The 19,285-nt window shown below is 37.8% G+C and overlaps 3 protein-coding genes across 3 annotated transcripts; 2 read left to right on the forward strand and 1 right to left on the reverse strand.

The window, feature by feature from the left end:
- The first annotated feature begins 6,224 nt into the window (after positions 1-6,224).
- Positions 6,225-17,732, forward strand: LOC109183957 (disease resistance RPP8-like protein 3). The gene is made up of 3 exons (XM_019333985.1): positions 6,225-6,235; positions 15,659-16,816; positions 16,853-17,732. Exons 2-3 carry the CDS (start codon positions 15,663-15,665, stop codon positions 17,727-17,729), a joined length of 2,031 nt encoding a protein of 676 aa, XP_019189530.1. The 5' UTR covers positions 6,225-6,235; positions 15,659-15,662; the 3' UTR covers positions 17,730-17,732.
- On the reverse strand, positions 11,881-12,837 carry LOC109183956. Its single transcript, XM_019333983.1, has 2 exons — positions 12,135-12,837; positions 11,881-12,035 (listed from the first exon to the last, which is right to left on the reverse strand). The coding sequence occupies exons 1-2, from the start codon at positions 12,835-12,837 to the stop codon at positions 11,881-11,883; spliced, it is 858 nt and encodes a 285-aa protein (XP_019189528.1).
- Positions 17,733-17,744: 12 nt separating the features above from the next.
- On the forward strand, positions 17,745-18,870 carry LOC109183958 (putative late blight resistance protein homolog R1B-14). Its single transcript, XM_019333986.1, has 2 exons — positions 17,745-18,758; positions 18,805-18,870. The coding sequence occupies exons 1-2, from the start codon at positions 17,745-17,747 to the stop codon at positions 18,868-18,870; spliced, it is 1,080 nt and encodes a 359-aa protein (XP_019189531.1).
- The last annotated feature ends 415 nt before the right edge of the window (positions 18,871-19,285 follow it).

Raw genomic sequence — 19,285 nt, forward strand, 5'->3', positions numbered from 1 at the left:
GTGAAGAATAATTCCTCGGGAGAAGTTGTGCTCGAAGGAAAAAGGAAGAAAAATATGTACGTGGTTGATTGGAACACGACAAAAGATTCAGTATGTCTACTAGCAAACAACGCACAAGCAACAAGTTGGGAATGGCACAGAAAGTTGAATCATCTAAACTTCAAGACCATCAACAAGCTAGCAAGAAACAAACTCGTTGAAGGTCTACCCGATATTGTTTACAAGAAAGATCAAATATGTGATGCATGCCAAAGAGGAAAGCAGATCAAGTCATCATTCAAATCCAAAGCTCAAGAATCTTCAACAATACCGCTAAGTCTACTACACATGGATCTATTTGGTCCAGTAGACCCAGTAAGTCTGAGTGGTAAGAAATATACACAAGTTGTTGTTGATGATTTTTCCAGGTACACATGGACAATATTTTTCAAGAAGAAAAATGAAGTGGAGCAAAAGTTGCCAGAACTACTTAAGCTACTACAAAACGAGAAAGATTTAAAGATTGCAAAAATCCGAACTGATCGTGGAACTGAGTTCGTAAATCAAGTAATCCAAGCCTACTGAAATTCTCAAGGAATTTTACATCAATTATCTGCCGCACGTACACCACAACAAAATGGTGTAGCCGAAAGAAGAAATAGAACGCTGAAAGAAGCCGCACGTGTGATGATTACGTCAGCCGAGCTACCTAAAAGATATTGGGCTGAAGCAATCAACACCGCACGTTATACACAAAATCGAAGCTTGATACACAAGTCTTACAATAAGACTCCGTACGAGTTATGGAAAGGGAGAAAACCTAAACTCAACTATTTCCATACTTTTGGTATCAATTGTTTTATTCTTAATAATGGTAAAACATATCTAAAGACTTTTGATGAGCGTGCAGATGAAGGAATATTTTTGGGATATTCATCTACCAGTAAAGCCTTCAGGGTATTGAACAAAAGATCAATGGTGGTAGAAGAATCAATCCATGTTACATTTGATGAAGTCCACAAGAAGGAAACCCAGAGCAATAAAAATGATCAGGAAAGTTGTCAAGTTGAAAAATCATTTAATGATACTGACATATCTTTTAAAGATCAAGTTGTACACGGTATGGAGCAATTGGACATTGATTGCAATAGTGAAGGACACATAGAAGCAAATGAAGATCCACACACGGGAAATCAAAATTCTCAAGCACAAGCACAAGTTGGAGAACAATCTGATGAGCAAAATGTGTCTACCTCCAATTTACCTACTGAGCAAGGAAACGTGGAAAACCCATGCAATCCACAACCTGACTTGAGATGGCTCAAAAATCACCCTCCAGAGCTAGTGATTGGAGATCCACAAGAAGGAGTAAAAACAAGGTCCTCAAATATAGATGCTTTATTTTCTTGTTTTCTTTCTCAGGTGGAGCCGACAAGCATTGAAGAAGCTCTAAGTGATCCAGACTGGATTAATGCAATGCAAGAAGAGCTTGATCAATTTAAAAGAAATGACGTATGGGAATTAGTTCCAAGACCCGAAAATTCCAATGTAATTGGAACCAAATGGGTCTTCCGGAACAAAGCCAATGAAGATGGAATTTTTGTTCGAAATAAAGCAAGATTAGTGGCAAAAGGATATTCACAAGAAGAAGGAATAGACTTTGATGAAACATTTGCACCTGTTGCAAGACTTGAAGCCATCAGAATATTTCTAGCATATGCCGCATACAAGACTTTCACAGTCTATCAAATGGACGTGAAAAGTGCATTTCTAAATGACTTACTTGAAGAAGAAGTCTACGTCGAACAACCACCCGGTTTCGAGGTAAAATGTGATATTAATAAGGTCTACAGATTAAAGAAGGCGTTATATGGGTTGAAACAAGCACCGAGAGCTTGGTATGATACCTTATCAACATTTTTAATAAACTGCGGTTTCACAAAAGGCCTTGTAGATAAAACCTTGTTTAGAATTCAAGAAAATGATCACATTTTATTGGTACAAATTTATGTTGATGATATTATTTTTGGAAGTACTAATAAAACTTTATGTGAGAAATTTTCCAAGCTAATGCAGAATAAGTTTGAGATGAGCATGATGGGAGAGTTGAATTACTTTCTTGGATTACAAGTAAAGCAACTCAACGATGGCATATTCATCAATCAGGCCAAATACACAAAAGATCTTATAAAGAAATTTGGTCAAGATGGAAAATCTTCAATCAAGATCCCGATGAGCACATCTTTAAGATTGGATAAAGATGATGAAGGCAAGGACGTTGACGAAACAAAATATCGAGGAATGATTGGATCATTATTATACATCACTGCAAGTCGACCAGATATATTTTATTCAGTGGGAGTATGTGCTAGGTTCCAATCAAAGCCAAAAGAAATTCATTTTCTTGCCACCAAGAAAATCATTCGATACCTAAAAGGAACAGTCAATGTGGGATTATGGTATCCCAAAGAAGGTAATTTTACACTAACTGGTTTCTCAGATGCATATTTTGCAGGATGTAAAATCGATCAAAAAAGTACCTCAGGGACATGCCAGTTCTTAGGGGGAAGATTGGTATCATGGTTTAGCAAAAAGCAAAACTCCATAGCTACAAGCACAGCTGAAGCTGAATATATAGCTGCTGGAAGTTGTTGTGCACAAATTCTTTGGATGAAACAACAACTGAGAGATTATGGCGTGAATTGTGAAAATGTCAACATATTATGTGACAATACAAGTGCTATAGCCATAACACACAATCCCGTGTTACATTCAAGAACAAAACACATTGATGTGAGACATCATTTTATCCGAGATCATGTTGAAAAGAAGGATCTGACGATAGAATACATCCCGACCGAAAATCAAATAGCTGATATTCTCACAAAGCCTCTGTGTGAATCAAGATTTTCGAAATTGAGACACGAGATGGGCATGATTGAATTGAGCTAAGTTTCTAAACTCTATTTAAATTAAAGAGCTCAATTTTTTATCTGAAAATATGTTACTTTATCTGATTTAATTAACTTATTTTCGTGCCTATGTGTCCCACATGCAAAATATGTCACATCTTAGTATTTATGTCCACCTATCTTAATTGCATAAAAATAATGCATGCATCTTCAACCGTGTATCAATATATATACACAATAAAATTTGGTTAGATTTACAAAATCTTTACCATTTAAGAGTTGACAAGATAGTATGATGATGATTTTATCTTAAATGAGAACACCTTTTTATGGTAGTTGCATACAATAAATTCTCTAAAAAGAATCAACCTTTTCTTTCTCACAACTACATAAACGTGTATATATGTACATACATATATTATTTTCGGAACTGATTTAGTGCTCTATGAATTTTATTTCAGGTAAAATCAGTCCGAGTATCTAAATTTTTGGTGCCACATCAGGAGACAAATTGGATGGAGAATATATAACCTAAACTAACTATCAGTTAGGTCAAAGGTTGGAAACCCTTGGAATCTCAAAAATAACCCTCACATCTTAAAGTCAAAAATTAAATTTTGAGGATATTTTTGTAAAGACAACCCCTTTCCACCCAACCGGTCGAAAAGCCACCTCTTCCACTCAAAATCCTCCAAAACCTTCCATCTTCCATAGCCGAATTACTCTCAAGCTTCATCTCTCTCAATCTCAATCAAAATACCAAATACATTATGGCAACCATTGGAGATTCGAGCTCTCAACCTAATGAGGAACAATCTACACAACTCAATCTCGCAAAGCTAGCAGTTGGAATCAAAGCCGGAGGAAGCTTTGACCCCCACAGATTTCTCAAGGAGACCAAGAACTCTGAACTAGCACAAAGAATCATCCATGCACTCCAAAGTAGCGAACTAATGAGGTTATGTTCCTATCCATACTCTGGATTTTATGATGAAGATGTAGCAGATTTTTGTGTAAATACCAAAGTTGTTGGTTGGACCATTGAGTCCACCATGAATGGAACTCTCATCACCATTGATGAACAAGAGTTACACTCAACTTTTGGAATTCCTATATCAAGTCCAGAACAACCACTGTTGGACTTAGATATACATGCATATGATCACACCGAAGTTTGGGCAGACTGACTGCTAGCTTGACTTGAAGCTAGAATATGAAATGCTAGTAAAAATCATCTACAAATGTCTTCTATGCAAACTGAAATAGTATGGAGGACATATCACCTACGAGAATTGGATATTTGCATGCTTTGATGAATGGTGTTAGGGGAGACTGAAACAAGCTTATATTGAGCCGGATTGCTCATTTTGTGAAAGGTGCAAAGATTAGGAATGGTAGGTTCAACCATATTCTAGGTTTCGGGTTACTTATTGGAGATATTATCAAGAGAAAAGGATTACCAATGAGGGCTAGAAAGCCATTTGGGAATAACCAAATACTCTACAAAGACCATTAGGTCTCAACTGAGTCCAATCCCAAAAGAAAAAGAAAACCGAGAGGCATCCCTGCTAGAAAAAGGCCAGTAGCAGAAATCCTTGGTTTAAACCCTCAACCCACACCCCAACCTCTTGAAAATCCTACCTCAAGTCATGAACCAAATTCAAGCCAAAATCCTACATCAAGCCAAAATCCTACCACAACCACAAGCCAAAATCCCACCCTAAGTCATAACCCTACCTCAAATCTTGATCCCAACACAAGCCAAAATGTCATGAATCCTTTCTCTCGGATAGCCGTGTTGGAAACAGTGATGAATGAGGAGATTTATCAAGTTGATGGACTTGATTCAATTTTGGTGAATGAGTATCAAAGAATTTTAAATTGGAGACGTTGGAGACTTGGCTCTTATCAAGATTTGATGACAAGAGGACCAAGTATGGAAGAAGAAGAAGCATTTTCCTTGCAATGGATCGGCAGTTTAGATATTGGCCATGCAACCTTGATTTCAATCGTAAATGGTGCATTTGTAAGTAAGCTAAAAGCCAAATTGGCTGAGACTTCTCATGTCAACACAGCACAAGTGAACATGCCAACTGGAGATGATTTTTTGGTTGATATTAATGATTTTGATCAACCTATTGAGCTTACTAGACACGAAGAAGGAGAAAATGCTACGCATGCTCAACTTTTTGATCAACATGGTGTGAATCCACTTTTGATGGACATCGAATTATATGATGTTAGTGTGTTGAATCAGACTGAAATTAGCCATGAAGATCAAGCCATGCATGCCAGCCACCACACGGAAGAAAATCAGTCAACACATGCAGAAAGTGTTCAAGGTGACACACATGTGTTGGAAGAACACACGCCAGAAGAAGAAAGAAATGTGATAGAAAATCAAGCACAATCTCACATGCTTGGAGACAATTCTGCTCAAGAAGGAGCAAGGCACCTTCCCACAACCCAAGAAAAGAACAATCTTGATGGCACTACCTCAAATGATCAATTGAAAAATCTGGAAAGTGTTGTACTAAGCCTAGTTGACCGAATGGAGAGCATGATTCAAGGAATTTACACTCATGTGGATCATGTTGTCAATACACAAGGAGGAAAATTCGAATCTACATTTGATGAAAACCGAAGGAGTCAACAACACTTGATTGATACACATCAAGCACTTGAGAGACAAGTTGGCGGTTTGAATACAAATGTCAAAGGACTACTCAATGAGTTCTACATCCAACTGTCTCAATCGCTCAAAAAAGCTGGAAAAGCCAACGAAGCAATTGGCGTGAATCAAAGTCAAGGGATTCTCAATGTGGTCCATCAACATGAGAAACAAATTGGTGATGTCCACATAGATCTCATCTCCATCAACACCAAAGTAAGCTGCCTTCGAGGTTCATATGAAAATATCTCAGAATCTGTTTATTCTCTTCGTGAATCGGTGCACACACTGATTGATTACGCCAAAAAGGGGGAAGAGAGATTCAGTCATTTAGAAGGCATGCTGGAAATGATCATGACTGCCATGGCTACCAGAAATATTGGTACAAGCAGTAGTAGAGGAGGAGGCAGATCTGCTGGCAGATCCAACATTGCAAGAAGAGGAGGAGTGGAATATTAGTTCGGTGGTGATGCAGGCAGTCCAGGTGGATCAAGCAGTACAAATACCACTAACCGATCATTTCGTGAAATTATTTGTGCAGGAGGAAATCAAGAACAAATAAATTGGTACGCCAAAGCAGCTCTTTATTTGGAATCCACACCATGAGATGGTAGAGTTGAAATGCCAAGATTGGCAACCTTGAATGATCTACCAAAAGGAATGAAGAAGAGTGGTCCAAGTGACCAAAACATGTGGGTTTCGAATGAAAATTTCAGGAGAATCAAGAGCTATGCAATATCTTTGATGATCATGGTGCTTAGAGACTACATCAAAGTAAATGATGCCGAGATTCAAGGAGACAGAAATCTAGTAGAATGCATCATATGGTATGAAGAAGGTATACTACCCGGGAACAACATTATTGAAGCATTCAACTACTACGTGATTGGGCAGGTATGCAAAGATTATGCCATTAGTGAAAATTTCATTGAAGTTAAGAATCATATAAATCATGTGCTAGAAGAAAGGAGAAGTAGAATAATCAAGTGATTTGTATGATTAAATGTCACAATGTTTTTTGTATGGTCAACGAACTTGGAGTATGACCATAAGACAATTTGCAATGATGTTCTTTGATTATCTGTTTATGATGCTTCTAAGTATTTTATCTATTGTTATTTTATTTGTCTTGAAAGGTAACATTTTAAGCTTAGATTGTATCAAAACGCATAAATTGGAAAATTGCAAAATTCATTATCATTAAAATCCAAAAATGCGAATAGGAATTTTTGTTGCTAAAAATACCTTTCCTAGAGTCAAAATCAAATGTTAAACTCGTCATGGCTATGTCAAAGTTAATAAAATCTTTTGAAAAATAAGTTTTTTTTTAAAAGGCAAGCCAAATGACTGAGTATAGGTTTTGGCGTCATCAAAAAGGGGGAAAATTGATAGGAATATTTTTGTAAGTTTTGATGAGCCAAATGTACTATAGATCCCCTTAGATTTTAGGTCTCTAGTACAAGCATCATAAATCAGAATATCGAGTCAAAGGAAATCTACCATATGAAGAACAAAATTAATTTGGAAAATTAATTTTGGTCCTACAAGTATTCATCCAAGAAAGAAGCATAAAGGAATGGCGTTACAACAAATGATTGGATGAGCTTAACGGTGAAATGGTAAAAGTCCTTATATAAAATGATCATACTCAAGATCGATTCCCCATAAGGATTTATTTTTTACAAGTCAAGAATTCGGACAAGCACAATGTTCTTAAGGAGCACGATGTGTACAAGCAAGATGTGCCCAAGGAGCACAATGTTCTAAAAGAGCACGATGTCTGAAAGGAGCACAATGTTCAAAAGGAGCACAATGTGATCAAATCAGAAAAAGCACAATGTTCAAGTCAAACAAGCAAGAAGTGCATAAGTCAAAGGAGCACAATGTGGCAAAGAAGCAAGATGATCTGAAAATGGATAAATTCGAAGGAATTTATTTTGAATCTACCCACATGCCACAAGAGTCCAAAATTGTCTAAAGATATGATCAGAACGGGAGAAATATTTATGAAGACATGAATATAAAAACTTATACTAGAAATAAATTCTATAAGACGGATTTATTTCAAAGATACGTTGGAAATTCAAAAATGACAAAAATAATAATATTTTAGAAACAACTTGAAAATCAAGTTGAGATAAAATATTATCTTGTCAGGCAAGTTGACAATCAAATCATATTGAAGACCTATCATTGTCAACAATATCAGGCTATGAAGATTCAAAATTCAAATATCAAATTATCCCACTCCAACAGATATATTTGGTTATCTATAAAAAGGCCATGAAGACTTGAAGAAAGATATAGAGGTGAATACAAAAAGAAGTCGTGAATACACACGAGATAAACAAGTGCAAGTGCTCAAATATTCTTTAGAGACTTAGTCTGAATAATCTCAAAAATAGTTGGAGAGAGATACAATTACCTTTGTATTTGTAATTGTTAGAAGAGTATAGAAGTGTGCAAAAATACTCTAGTGAGTGTAGCTGTGTGCAAAACACTCGTGATTGCTAAGTGTAGCTGTGTGCAAAACACTCGTGATTGCTAAGTGTAGCTGTGTGCAAAACACTTAGTTGGCGTTGAGTATAGCTGTGTGCGAAATACTCGTAGTTGAGTGTAGCTGTGTGCGAGACATCTGGAAGAAGTGCTTGTGTAGCACTTATTCACTATTGTAACTGTGTGTGGAAAATAGTGAGTAAAGTGTACTAGGAAGATTACGCCACTTCCGAACCACTATAAACTGCCTCTCTCATTTACATACCACACTTATCATAAGGTCGACGTGACACGAAATAAGCCCTCATCTGATCATGTGTCTTTTTTTTTAGTACAAAGGAAGGGGGATACCCACACTGAGGCTCAAAACCTAGACCTCCTATATAGGGGAGCCATCCGATACCAGTGGACCACAAACCACTTGTTATGTGCATGTGATTCAAATTATTGATTGGGCATAGCTCTTTACACTTATTTATTCCGCTGTGCATTTCAATCTGATTACTTCTCTATTTACTTGTTACTTAGAGTTGAAATTACCAAAGAGTTATTAATTGTGAAAAAATTTAAAAGTCTATTCACCCCCCCCCCCCCTCTAGACTTTTACCACCCTATCGGGACCAACAGACTTGGTTGTACAGGGGTCCTGGAGGTAATGGTTGGAACAAGACATAAGGTTGGGGGAGCCATAAGGTTGGAATCGGGCATAAGGAAGGCATATCAATTCGTGATGGGTGATGTCACGAAGGCTTGTGTAGCCATTGTTGTGTTTCTCTATTTGTGACATGTGTTGTCACAAAGGCATGTGTTTCCTAGGCATGTGTTGCCAATGGTTGTGTCCTTACTCTCTTGTGTTATGCATGTCGGGTGTTAATCTACTGTGTGATGGTAGATTATGCCTTGAGCCGTTCTTGTGAGTCGTTATTGCTTCTTGTGGTCTTGGGATGTGTTCCCGTATTCTTGTTGTGAGTGCTTAGAGTCTTGTGTTGACTTCTGCTCTTGGTTTTGAACTTATATATATATATATATATATATATATATATATATATATATATATATATATATATATATATATATATTCCGTTTCGCAAATGATTTTATATACGTATATCCTATCTATGTATGATATTTCACATGTATTGGTGGGTTACCAGCATTATTCGATGACCGGGCGTCGTCCCATATTTTATGTGTTTCTTTCAGGTGCTGAGTAGACGAGAGCGTGGTCTAGAACCTGTTAGCTTAGATCCATTTATTTTGAGACGTTGTGGCCTGTGTACCAATGTTAGACATTAGTTCTCCTATCTCGAATGATTTTATATTGTGGATTTATGCAGATGTTTCGCCTGTGCGTTCACCTTTGGGTGGGCGTGGCATAGCACCCTTTATTTCCTATTTATATATTCCATGTTTAGTCTACCGCTGTGTATGATGTTATGGCTAGTTATCTGCATGTTTAAGGTTTAATTTAGCACGGAAATTAGGGGGTGTTACAATTGCTGGCTGTCAATTTCAAAGGAGTTAATTCCAGCATTGGTCCTCTGACTATTGCGATTTTCCACAATTGGTCCTCAACTTTTAATTTGGACAATTTAAACACTCGAGTATTAAAATGTTTCCAATATTAGTCCTTCCGTCCCAAGCTGGTCAAGTATCCGTTAAAAGGGGGGTTAAAATAGTCTTTTAACATGCTTTGAGTATAATACATCATTCTCCTCCTTATACGTCGCGATTAAAGTCTTAAATTCCTCGAGGATCACGATTCACGACCACCAATGGATCCGGCGCATCCGATACCTACAATGTGTTCAAGTCGTTGGAGAAGCATGCCGAGGATCGCGCGCCGCCGGAAAATTGCCTTTTAACCTGCTTTGCGTATAATACATCATTCTCCTCCATATACGCCGCGATTAAAATCAAAATATCCATTTTCTGTTAACCCGGCTGACATCGTCGTTCTCCTCCGCCCCATCCACGAAAATATGTACCTGTAGTTCAATAGTTAACTCAAAGGAAGACCGTGATGAAGCTGAGAAGAGGTTTGCGGACATTGACATCGCTGAGAGGGATCTTGAGCTCTGTTTCCACACCGCCGACTCACCATAACTTCTCCACAAAGTCGTCGTCGACGTTCCCACCGGCGTCCAATGCCGCGGACGTGGCTTCCAGTGCCGCTGCCGGCTTGACTCTCTTCTGATCGACGATGTCGCCGCTGTTTCCAAGCCTGATACAATTCCGACTCTGCTTCAATCGGCGTCGTCGTTTATGATGGCGTTTTCCATCTCTGTCACAAAGGTGTAAAGTGAGTGATTCGGGTAGTCGACGCCGTGGGGGGCACCAATATCTGCTGCTGGAAAGTCGACGCCGCCAACATCTATTTTGCGATTTGAAACTGGACAGTAAGCCTTTGTCGCGTCCAGCTCAAACCCTGACCTCCGGAGCGCCGCCGCCGTTGGTGATTCTATTGCAGACATAGTCACTAGGGTTTTCATGGATGGAGGAGAACGGGGTATTTTGATTTTTCTAAAAATTGAGGAGCTGGAAAGTAGGGCGTGCGAAAGTGGCGGTCGGCGACGTGTGGCGGCAGGCTGCAGCAGAGGAGGCAGAGGCTGACCTAGAGTAGAGGAGAACAGTCGCGAATCGCGTGGAGGACGACGATGGTGGACTCTCGTGGGCTAGTGGTGGTGGGTGAAAACCGAGTGGTTCTTCGGCTTCTTCGTAGACTGCAGAGAGAAAGAGACGTGCAATACTTCTACTATTAGGTTTAGGGTATTTTGATTTTCTCCGTATACGTAGAAGGACGATGTATTATACACAAAGCATGTTAAAAGACTATTTTAACCCTCCTTTTAATGGATACTTAACTAGCTTGGGACGGAAGGACTAATATTGAAAACATTTTAATAGTCAAGTGTCTAAATTGTCCAAATTAAAAGTCGATGACCAATTGTGGAAAATCACAATAGTCAGAGGATCAATGCTGGAATTAACTCATTTCAAAGAGTTACCTACGACTCATTCGTGCCAAATGTTTTCTCATTACAGCACTACATAATGAGTTATGCAGGTAATTTTTATCCACCTACCTATGAAATTGAAAGAAGTAGTGAGCACACTATACTTCCACCGTTATCTGCTAGACGAGATTCGCGTCTTGGACAAAGACAAACTCGTTGCTACCCAATGGAAATCCATGGGACGGTGTATGTATTCTCGCGCTCGAACTCATGCTTCACACCAATGCCCAAGGTTTATTTCCCGATCGTAGTGACATTTACTAAATCCACTCCTTGTACACAGAACTTCAATGGAAATGCAGATGGTTTCTACTTTCTATGTTAACATTTTTTTAGATAAAAATTTATTTTTACAAGTTTCACATTTTCGTGTAAGTACAACGAGGGCCAAATGTTCATAATTTTACAAGTTTTACATTTTTCTAATGCATCATAAAATACGCGGCCATTTAATTCGTTCTTCCACGAATTTCACAAAAATAAACTTGTAATATACGAGGTTTCAAAGAAAGAAGAAGTCGAAATTGAAACTTTACGCGTATAGCATAGGCATTATTTGAATTTGTCAGGCAATATTCAAATAACGCCTATGCCATAGGCGTTATTCGAATATTGCCTGGCAATTCGAATAAGGCCTATGCCATATAAGATTATGAACTGTATGAATTTAATTAACACAAACAATAAGCTATAAATAGCATACAAGGGAGAGAAGCTAGCACGTGGTTAGTAGGAAGTTGTAACCACCAGTTTAATACTGCTATATTAAAGGAGAATAATTAAAACTAAATATAGACAAAATGTATCAGCCACAAGTATCCTTAATACGCCCCTGCAAGATCCAGGAAGCAGACGGCCCGACCACCGAATTAGCCATAGGAGGCATAGGAGGTTGCACAAGAGGAACATTATGCTCCTTTAAAAACCTGCCTAGCTTACGGCACACTCTTGTTTCATGACCTGTAAGATGACAGAACTTACAGACAGTACTTGAGCGTTTGGGTTCTCCTTGTCACCAATTCTGTTTGACTAAGCTGTAACGAGTGTTATTGCTGCGACCTCGTCGGTTGGAATCAGTGTGCTGGTTGTGCCGTGAGGGTGGCAAGGCACGTTGCATAACATTGGCAGAGGCCACTAAAGACTGATGCAATTGACGTCCATGGTCAGTCAGCACTTCTGCTAACTCGCCAAAGGACATAGGCTTTTCACGGACGCGAATAGCCGATATGATAGAATTGTAATCCTCCCCCAACTGCGTCAATATGTAGACGATTAGATCATCATCAAGGACAGGACACTGAGCCAACGCCAGGTCATCGGCTATGGCTCGCATGTCATTGAGGTAAGTAGCGATGGACCGAGAACCTCTTGGGTTTTTAGTGAGTTTTGCCTTGAGGGAAATAATGCGTCCTCTAGAGGCACTGGCATAACTGGCAACCAGACGTTGCCATGCATCATAAGTTGTCGTAGCGGATGAAACGAGTGGCTGTATTGTGTCAGTGCAGCTACCCAGAAGTGCACCAACAATGATTTGGTCCTGACGGTACCAAGTTAAATGTCTTGGGTTGGGAACGGTTCGAGCAGGATCCGTGTATTCAGTGGGTTCCGTGGTGGAACTGTCAATATAGCCCAGGAGGTTGAGACCAACAAGGGTATCATGAACTTGTTGGCGCCAAACTGGGAAATTGATGGTAGTGAGTTTAATGGGAAAGTGTGCGGGAGCATTGAGCTTAATGATTTCATTGGTGGTAGTAGAAGCCATCGAAAAAAAAATGAGAAGTTCTTTCGTAGGAGAAATTGGCTCTTGATACCATATAAGATTATGAAGTGTATGAATTTAATTAACACAAACAACAAGCTATAAATAGTATACAAGGGAGAGAAGCTAGCAGGTGGTTAGTAGGAAGTTGTAACCACCAGTTTAATACTATTATATTAAAGGAGAATAATTAAAACTAAATAGAGACAAAATGTATCAGCCACAAGTATCCTTAATATGCCACACGCATTATTCGAATTCTATTTATACCCCTCCTCCGTCCATTTTATAGAAGCACAACTACTAAATCATTTTGCTTCACACTCCGACCATTTTATACAAGCACAACTACTGAATCATTTTGCTCCAAACTCCTTATCCATTTTCAAACTCCTTACCAATTTACAAATTTCTCTTCCATCATCATGGATATTTTTGTAGAATTTTTGAAGGTTTCATGCGTCAACCAACAACGTTATAATATGAAACTTTATTTCGTAAATACAATAAACGGAAGGAAATTATTGTATGCAATTATAGAGCATACATTAGAAGATCAATATATATGTTTTGCACCTCCTTCATGGGTAAAATATATGAAAATGCTAGGACTAAACGTATCCGATCCAATTGCATTTCCTAATTTTCAAGATGCAGAGCGTTATACCTATGACGTCCTACAACATGGCCTACGAACACTACTCCTTCCCTCACGTAAGTCATTTCATATTTCAAATTTATAATGTGTATTTATAACTATTTTTTCCTTTGCTTTCTTATAGCTTTCAATGATCAAAAACATTTGCCGGATATTACGAGATCTACTATTGTATGTTTTTTTTATTACAATTAGGTCGCGTGTGACCATGGTAAATTTATCAATTTTACTTTGATATTTCGTTCTTTTTATATTCTATTCCAATTAGTTTTTTTTTTATTGCGCCCTAAATTTTTTTTTTATATATAGAAAATCCCAAATTACATTTATCGACATCTAATGCAGCACTTCACAACGACTGCGATCTTGAAATATGGTTCGTCGTTCGCAATCGAAGTGTCAGTTGAAAACATGCACTTTACTATAGGAATTTCTGAAATATTTAGACATACTGGTTTCTTCACTTTTGAAACCTTTTGCTATACTTTCGATGGAATGTTGAAGAGGTACCCTTATTTTCAACCAAATGCGTACCACATTCCTTCTCGTCCATATCAACTAGGTAACTATACACTTTAATGCAGCGCCAAAATTTATGTTACATATTCCAACCATTAATTATTCATTTTTTACACCTTAGACCAAATACGTGTAAAAGCGAAATCTGCACTGTCCCCAGCATATTCAATTCATGTAGAACGATGTCGTTCTTTGTATACGGATTTCTCCCAACCTGGAGCGGTAAGAAATAATACACATTCATAATATTCTAATTCATTTCTAACAATTATTTACTAATTCATTTCTTTGTTTCGTCTCTATAGAAAGCTATATTGTCTGCATTCCTCAGAGATTTCGACGAGTTCGTTGACGCTACGCTTGAAATAGTATGTGGATCTCGAAAGCTAGAGCTCTACTTTGACACAACTTTAACTTTTTTTCACAGAATAGTGTGAGGAAATAACAACACATTTTAATATTAATACAACGGAGGACGATGTCGTTTTATTTAGTTTGGAGGACAAAGTTGTACTAATCATGGTTATTGGTTCATGTCATGTTGAAAAAATTTATCCATGGTCGGTTAAATATTTCATTTATGACAGTGTGTATGGTGAACTTAACACTTTAGACATATGATGATAATAATAATAATGTTAACAGTTTTTGTATTTTATCTGATTATAATTATATTTCATTTTTACTAATCATTACTACTTATTTACTTTATTTATTTAGTTCAACATCTAATCATTATATGTTACAAATCATTACTTATTAATTGCATTAATCATTATCTATAAAAGAAAATAAAATTGAATTCGTATTTTATTATGTATACTTCCATATATATGTATTTCAATCGGTATAATTGTATATAGATGATTTTTTTTTTCCGTATTAAGCAATATCGTCTTTGCGGAAGACGATTTCTCTAATGCTCAATGTCGCCTATGCCAAAGACACTTTCCTTGTTTTGTATCTCACTTTAGGGATTTTCCTATTTCGACAACCATGCAAAATTCTCTGCCTCCCCGTCGAGTTAATGATTCAGGCTGAGGCGACCGACGGAGGTGGAGGCGGAAGTGACCGGCAGTAGGTCGTGGGGCAGACTGGTGAATTTGAAGTTGAACTTTCGCGAAAAAAAAAAGTTGAGACGGTTCGGGCGGCTAGGCGCCTGGCCGCGGTGGTGGCCAATTCCGACCTTCCTCGATGCCTAGCGCATTGGCGCAGATTAATCGACGCGATTTTTGCAACACTAGTGATAAGTTCATCAATATGCCTCTAATAATTTGACAAATCAAAATAAATTTTTAATGTTTATAAGTAATGGATTAAAAGAATTACTTTTAATATAATTTTTAAAAACGTTGTATAAAATAATAATTTATAAATTAAGTCTATAATTTAAACATAATTGATGGAGTAAAAGTCTGAAACCCTCATTTTCCTTTTTTATAAAATACTCATTTCCTTTAGCAAATTAAAAACCGGCATGTGCGGATTGGTTGGGCATGTGATGTGTCGGTGTTCTCGACTCTCGAGGGATGAAACTCCAATATCATCACCTTCTCTGTTGAAATTTCTCATAACTCACTCTGATCTTCTACCTACCTACCTCAAACTTGCAATTCAAACAGCAAAAAGAGTGAGTGAGTGAGAAAGAGAGATGGCTTATGTTGCTTTAACTTCTCTAAAGACAACAATTGAGCTTCACTTTCTGCTGCAACCCATCCCGAGAGTTTCTCTTCATCATCTTCATCATGTTCAAACACCACCCATCATCAAATCTTTCCATGAAAACCTTTCCTTTTTGGAGGCCTTTCTGGAAATGAAATCCAGTGCCGGTGGTGCTGCAATCAAATATTTTGGAACCCTAATAAGAGACTTCGCACTCAAAGTTGAAGATGACATCGAAATACAGCTAAGCAACTTTGTTGTGGCCAAAGCCAAAGAAGACGCAATGCATAAAGAAGCAGCTTCCCAACAACTCTATCAAATATTGCAACAAGCACAAGAAAAGACTGCAGATGTGGTGGAGATTATCAACAGCGGAAAGAGACAGAATGATGATTTAACTTATCTCAAGAGAATAATAGATCATCATCATATGAAGTCTATACAATCCAACGCGAGGAGAGTGGGTTATGATCAAATTCAAACCCTATTCAAATCTCTCATTCAAAGTCTTTCTTTTTTGCGAGGATTTCTTTATACATCCAAACTTCGTGCTGCAATCACCAGAGATTTGGAAACCAAAATAAGAGATTTAGTTGTAGATGACATCGAGATACAACTCAGCAGTTTTCTTCTGGCCAAAGACACAGTACACGATGAAGAAGCTTTCCAAGAACTGTGTCAAACCTTGCAACAAGCAGAAGAGAAGAGGATACTAGAGCTGGTGGAGATCATCAACAAAGAAAAGGAGAGACAGAAGACTTGGGAATGTTGTGATGATTTAACTAATATCTTGACAAGATTAATGAATGATAATTATCTTAGGTCGTCGTCTTTGACCACACCCAGCTCATGGGTGCCTCACTACGTTGAAACACCACTACAATCTGTCCGTGAAAATGTCTTTCCTTTGCAAGAATTTGTACTGAAATCCAAGTTTGGTGGATCCGGAGCTGAAATCCTCCAAATCAGACACTTTGTACTCAAAGCTAAAGAAGACATCGAAAAACAATTTCGAAACTTTTGTGTGGCCAAAGAAGAGCAAAGCCTGCAAAAAGCTTGGGAACAATTCATTCAAACCTTGCATCAAGTAAGAGAAAATGCAGCACAGCTGTTGAGCACTCTCCACAACACAAGAAGCAATGAAGCTGCTGCGGCCAATGATACTCAGTCTGTGTGCTATCCAAAGCTTGAGGAGGGCAGAATAATGGTGGGTCTTCAAAATGACGTTAGTATCATAAAGAATCAACTCTTCAGTCGCTTTCATGGTGTCAAAGTAATCCCAATTATTGGGATGCCAGGCATAGGGAAGACTACTTTAGCAAGAAAAATCTTGGAAGATCAATCAATTGCATTGCATTTCCAGGTACGAGGATGGGTTACAGTCACTCAAAATTACAATGAGACCAAAGTGCTACGCGACCTTCTCCAGTCAATTTCACCAAATGAAATTATAAAGGAAGCCCCTCTTCGGGAGGAGGTTCGTGAATGCTTGAAGGAAAAGAAGTATCTAATTGTTTTGGATGACATATGGAGCACTCAACATTGGGTTCAATTAGAAGACTTATTTTGCAATTCTGCAGTGAATGGAAGTTGCATAGTGAATGGAAGCTGCATATTGCTGACCACTAGATTCTATGGAGTGGCTGACTATGCTTGCACAATCAAAGGTACATATCATCATGTTATGAATTTACTAGATCCAAATGAAAGTTGGGATCTATTCTGCACTATCTTTCCTCTTCAAAGGTATAGGGCACTAAGTTTTAGAAAATTCAGGAGTGACTTGTTCCATGTTGTGGAAATATGTGAAGGATTGCCACTGTCAATTGTTGTAGTTGCAAAGCGCTTATCTGAATGCAAAGACAACATACAACATGAATTGAAAAAGATTGAAAAGGAAATAGAATTGTTGGGAATTCTAGATTATAGTGCACTCGTTCTTATGTACAATCAGTTGCCAGAATATTTGAAAGGTTGTTTTCTATATCTTGGAGTCTTTCCAAAGCGCAGTGAAATTCAAGTTAAAACACTTCTTAGGTTATGGATTGCTGAATGATTTGTGAAGCCATGGATGAATAATGAGGAGTTTGAAAGGATTGCTTATTGGTACTTAAAGGACCTCATTCACAGAAGTCTTGTGTTGATAAGCAAACAGACTCTTGATGGCGAAATTAAGACTTGTAGGGTGCACAGTGTCATGCATAACATCTGTTTCAGAGAGGCTCAAAAAGAGGGAATTCTATGCGCAGTAAATACTCGGCAACTCCCAAGGTGGTCATTAAATGCATTTGCAAATTCATGTCGTTGGTTAAGTTTATGCAAACACAGGTTTGACTATTATGTGTTGTTTAGTTCAACCAACCCTCGCTCCATTTTCTTCTTTCAAGAAAACACAGAAATTTTTGTATCCTTGAAGCTGTTAAGAGTTTTGGCATTTGTTGAATCTTCATTCCTCCAAAGACTAACAAAGCAGCAATTAGGGGATTTGATATTTTTAAGATACTTATCTGTAACACAATGGTTTGAGGGTCTGAGTGATGTTGTGTCAAGTAATGTGAATTTGCAAACACTTATTGTTTCCTGTAGTACTGAGAGTGAATCACAAGTTGGAGCACCTATTCTCCATTTGCCATCAACATTTTGGGAGTCACCACAGTTAAGGCATCTTGAACTTGGCACTTGCTATGCTGTCAATCCTCCAAGAATGGTGAAAGAGAATTTGCAAACATTATCTTGGGTAGGTCCAACTCATTGCAGAAAAGAAGTGTATTCTAGTTTTCCAAACATGAAAAAACTGAAAATATTCTGTAAAGAAGAGTTAGAGGCCAGTCACATAGGTGGATCTTCCAGAAAACACATCATTTTGGATAAATTGGACTATTTAGATGGTCTTGAGAGTTTAACAATTTCAGCTTCTATTGCCTGTTTTGTAACCCTTCAAGAAAGATGTATGTTTCCTTTACAACTGAAGATGCTGAAGTTGAGTGGGATTCGTATTTCTTGTTGGGATTTAAAGGTTATTGGGAGGTTGAAATGTCTTAAGGCGCTGAAGCTGGAAGATGTGTTTCATCAAGAAGTGTGGAGAGTAAGTGAAGGAGAATTTGATGAATTAAACTTCTTGCTCCTTGAAGATAAAGTACTCAAGCGGTTGGAGACTAACAAATATTCTTTCCCCCTTCTTCAACACCTATGTCTAAGATGTTGTGATTGTTTGGAAGAGATTCCAAGCAGTTTTGGAGAAATTTTCTGCTTGAAGTTAATAGATTTGGATAGGTGTAGCCGCCCTTCCATTATCACTTCTGCCAGGGATATTCAAGAGAAGCTAAAGAAGAGTTTTGGTAAAGAAAATTTTAAGGTTAGAAGGAAGCAGCTCTGACTTGTTCATTCTTTTTTATTTTATTATATATATATAACTTAGATGGTTAAGGAAGTTGTTTGCAAAATGTGATACATAGTATTTAATAATTATTTGTTTTGTGTATTTTGCAATACTTGATGATGCATAGATTAAAATCCAAGGGCAGGAGCAGGGGCCTGAATATGTAGAAGATGTTGAAAAGGCAAATTCTGAGGTTAGAAGTTATGGCTCATTCTTTCTTTTTTTTTTTTTTA

The sequence above is a fragment of the Ipomoea nil genome, unplaced genomic scaffold, assembly GCF_001879475.1.
Source record: "Ipomoea nil cultivar Tokyo-kokei standard unplaced genomic scaffold, Asagao_1.1 scaffold1237, whole genome shotgun sequence".
NCBI lineage: Eukaryota > Viridiplantae > Streptophyta > Magnoliopsida > Solanales > Convolvulaceae > Ipomoea > Ipomoea nil.

Bases quoted from the DNA above. Each gene is read 5' to 3' on its own strand.
- LOC109183958 (XM_019333986.1), top strand. From the start codon at position 17,745: ATGAATAATGAGGAGTTTGAAAGGATTGCTTATTGGTACTTAAAGGAC. The intron at 18,759-18,804 runs GTAAGTGAAGGA...TGCTCCTTGAAG, and splicing joins TTCATCAAGAAGTGTGGAGA to ATAAAGTACTCAAGCGGTTG.
- LOC109183956 (XM_019333983.1), bottom strand. From the start codon at position 12,837: ATGGCTTCTACTACCACCAATGAAATCATTAAGCTCAATGCTCCCGCA. The intron at 12,036-12,134 runs GTCGCAGCAATA...GTCATCTTACAG, and splicing joins CACTGATTCCAACCGACGAG to GTCATGAAACAAGAGTGTGC.
- LOC109183957 (XM_019333985.1), top strand. From the start codon at position 15,663: ATGGCTTATGTTGCTTTAACTTCTCTAAAGACAACAATTGAGCTTCAC. The intron at 16,817-16,852 runs AGCTGCTGCGGC...GTCTGTGTGCTA, and splicing joins CACAACACAAGAAGCAATGA to TCCAAAGCTTGAGGAGGGCA.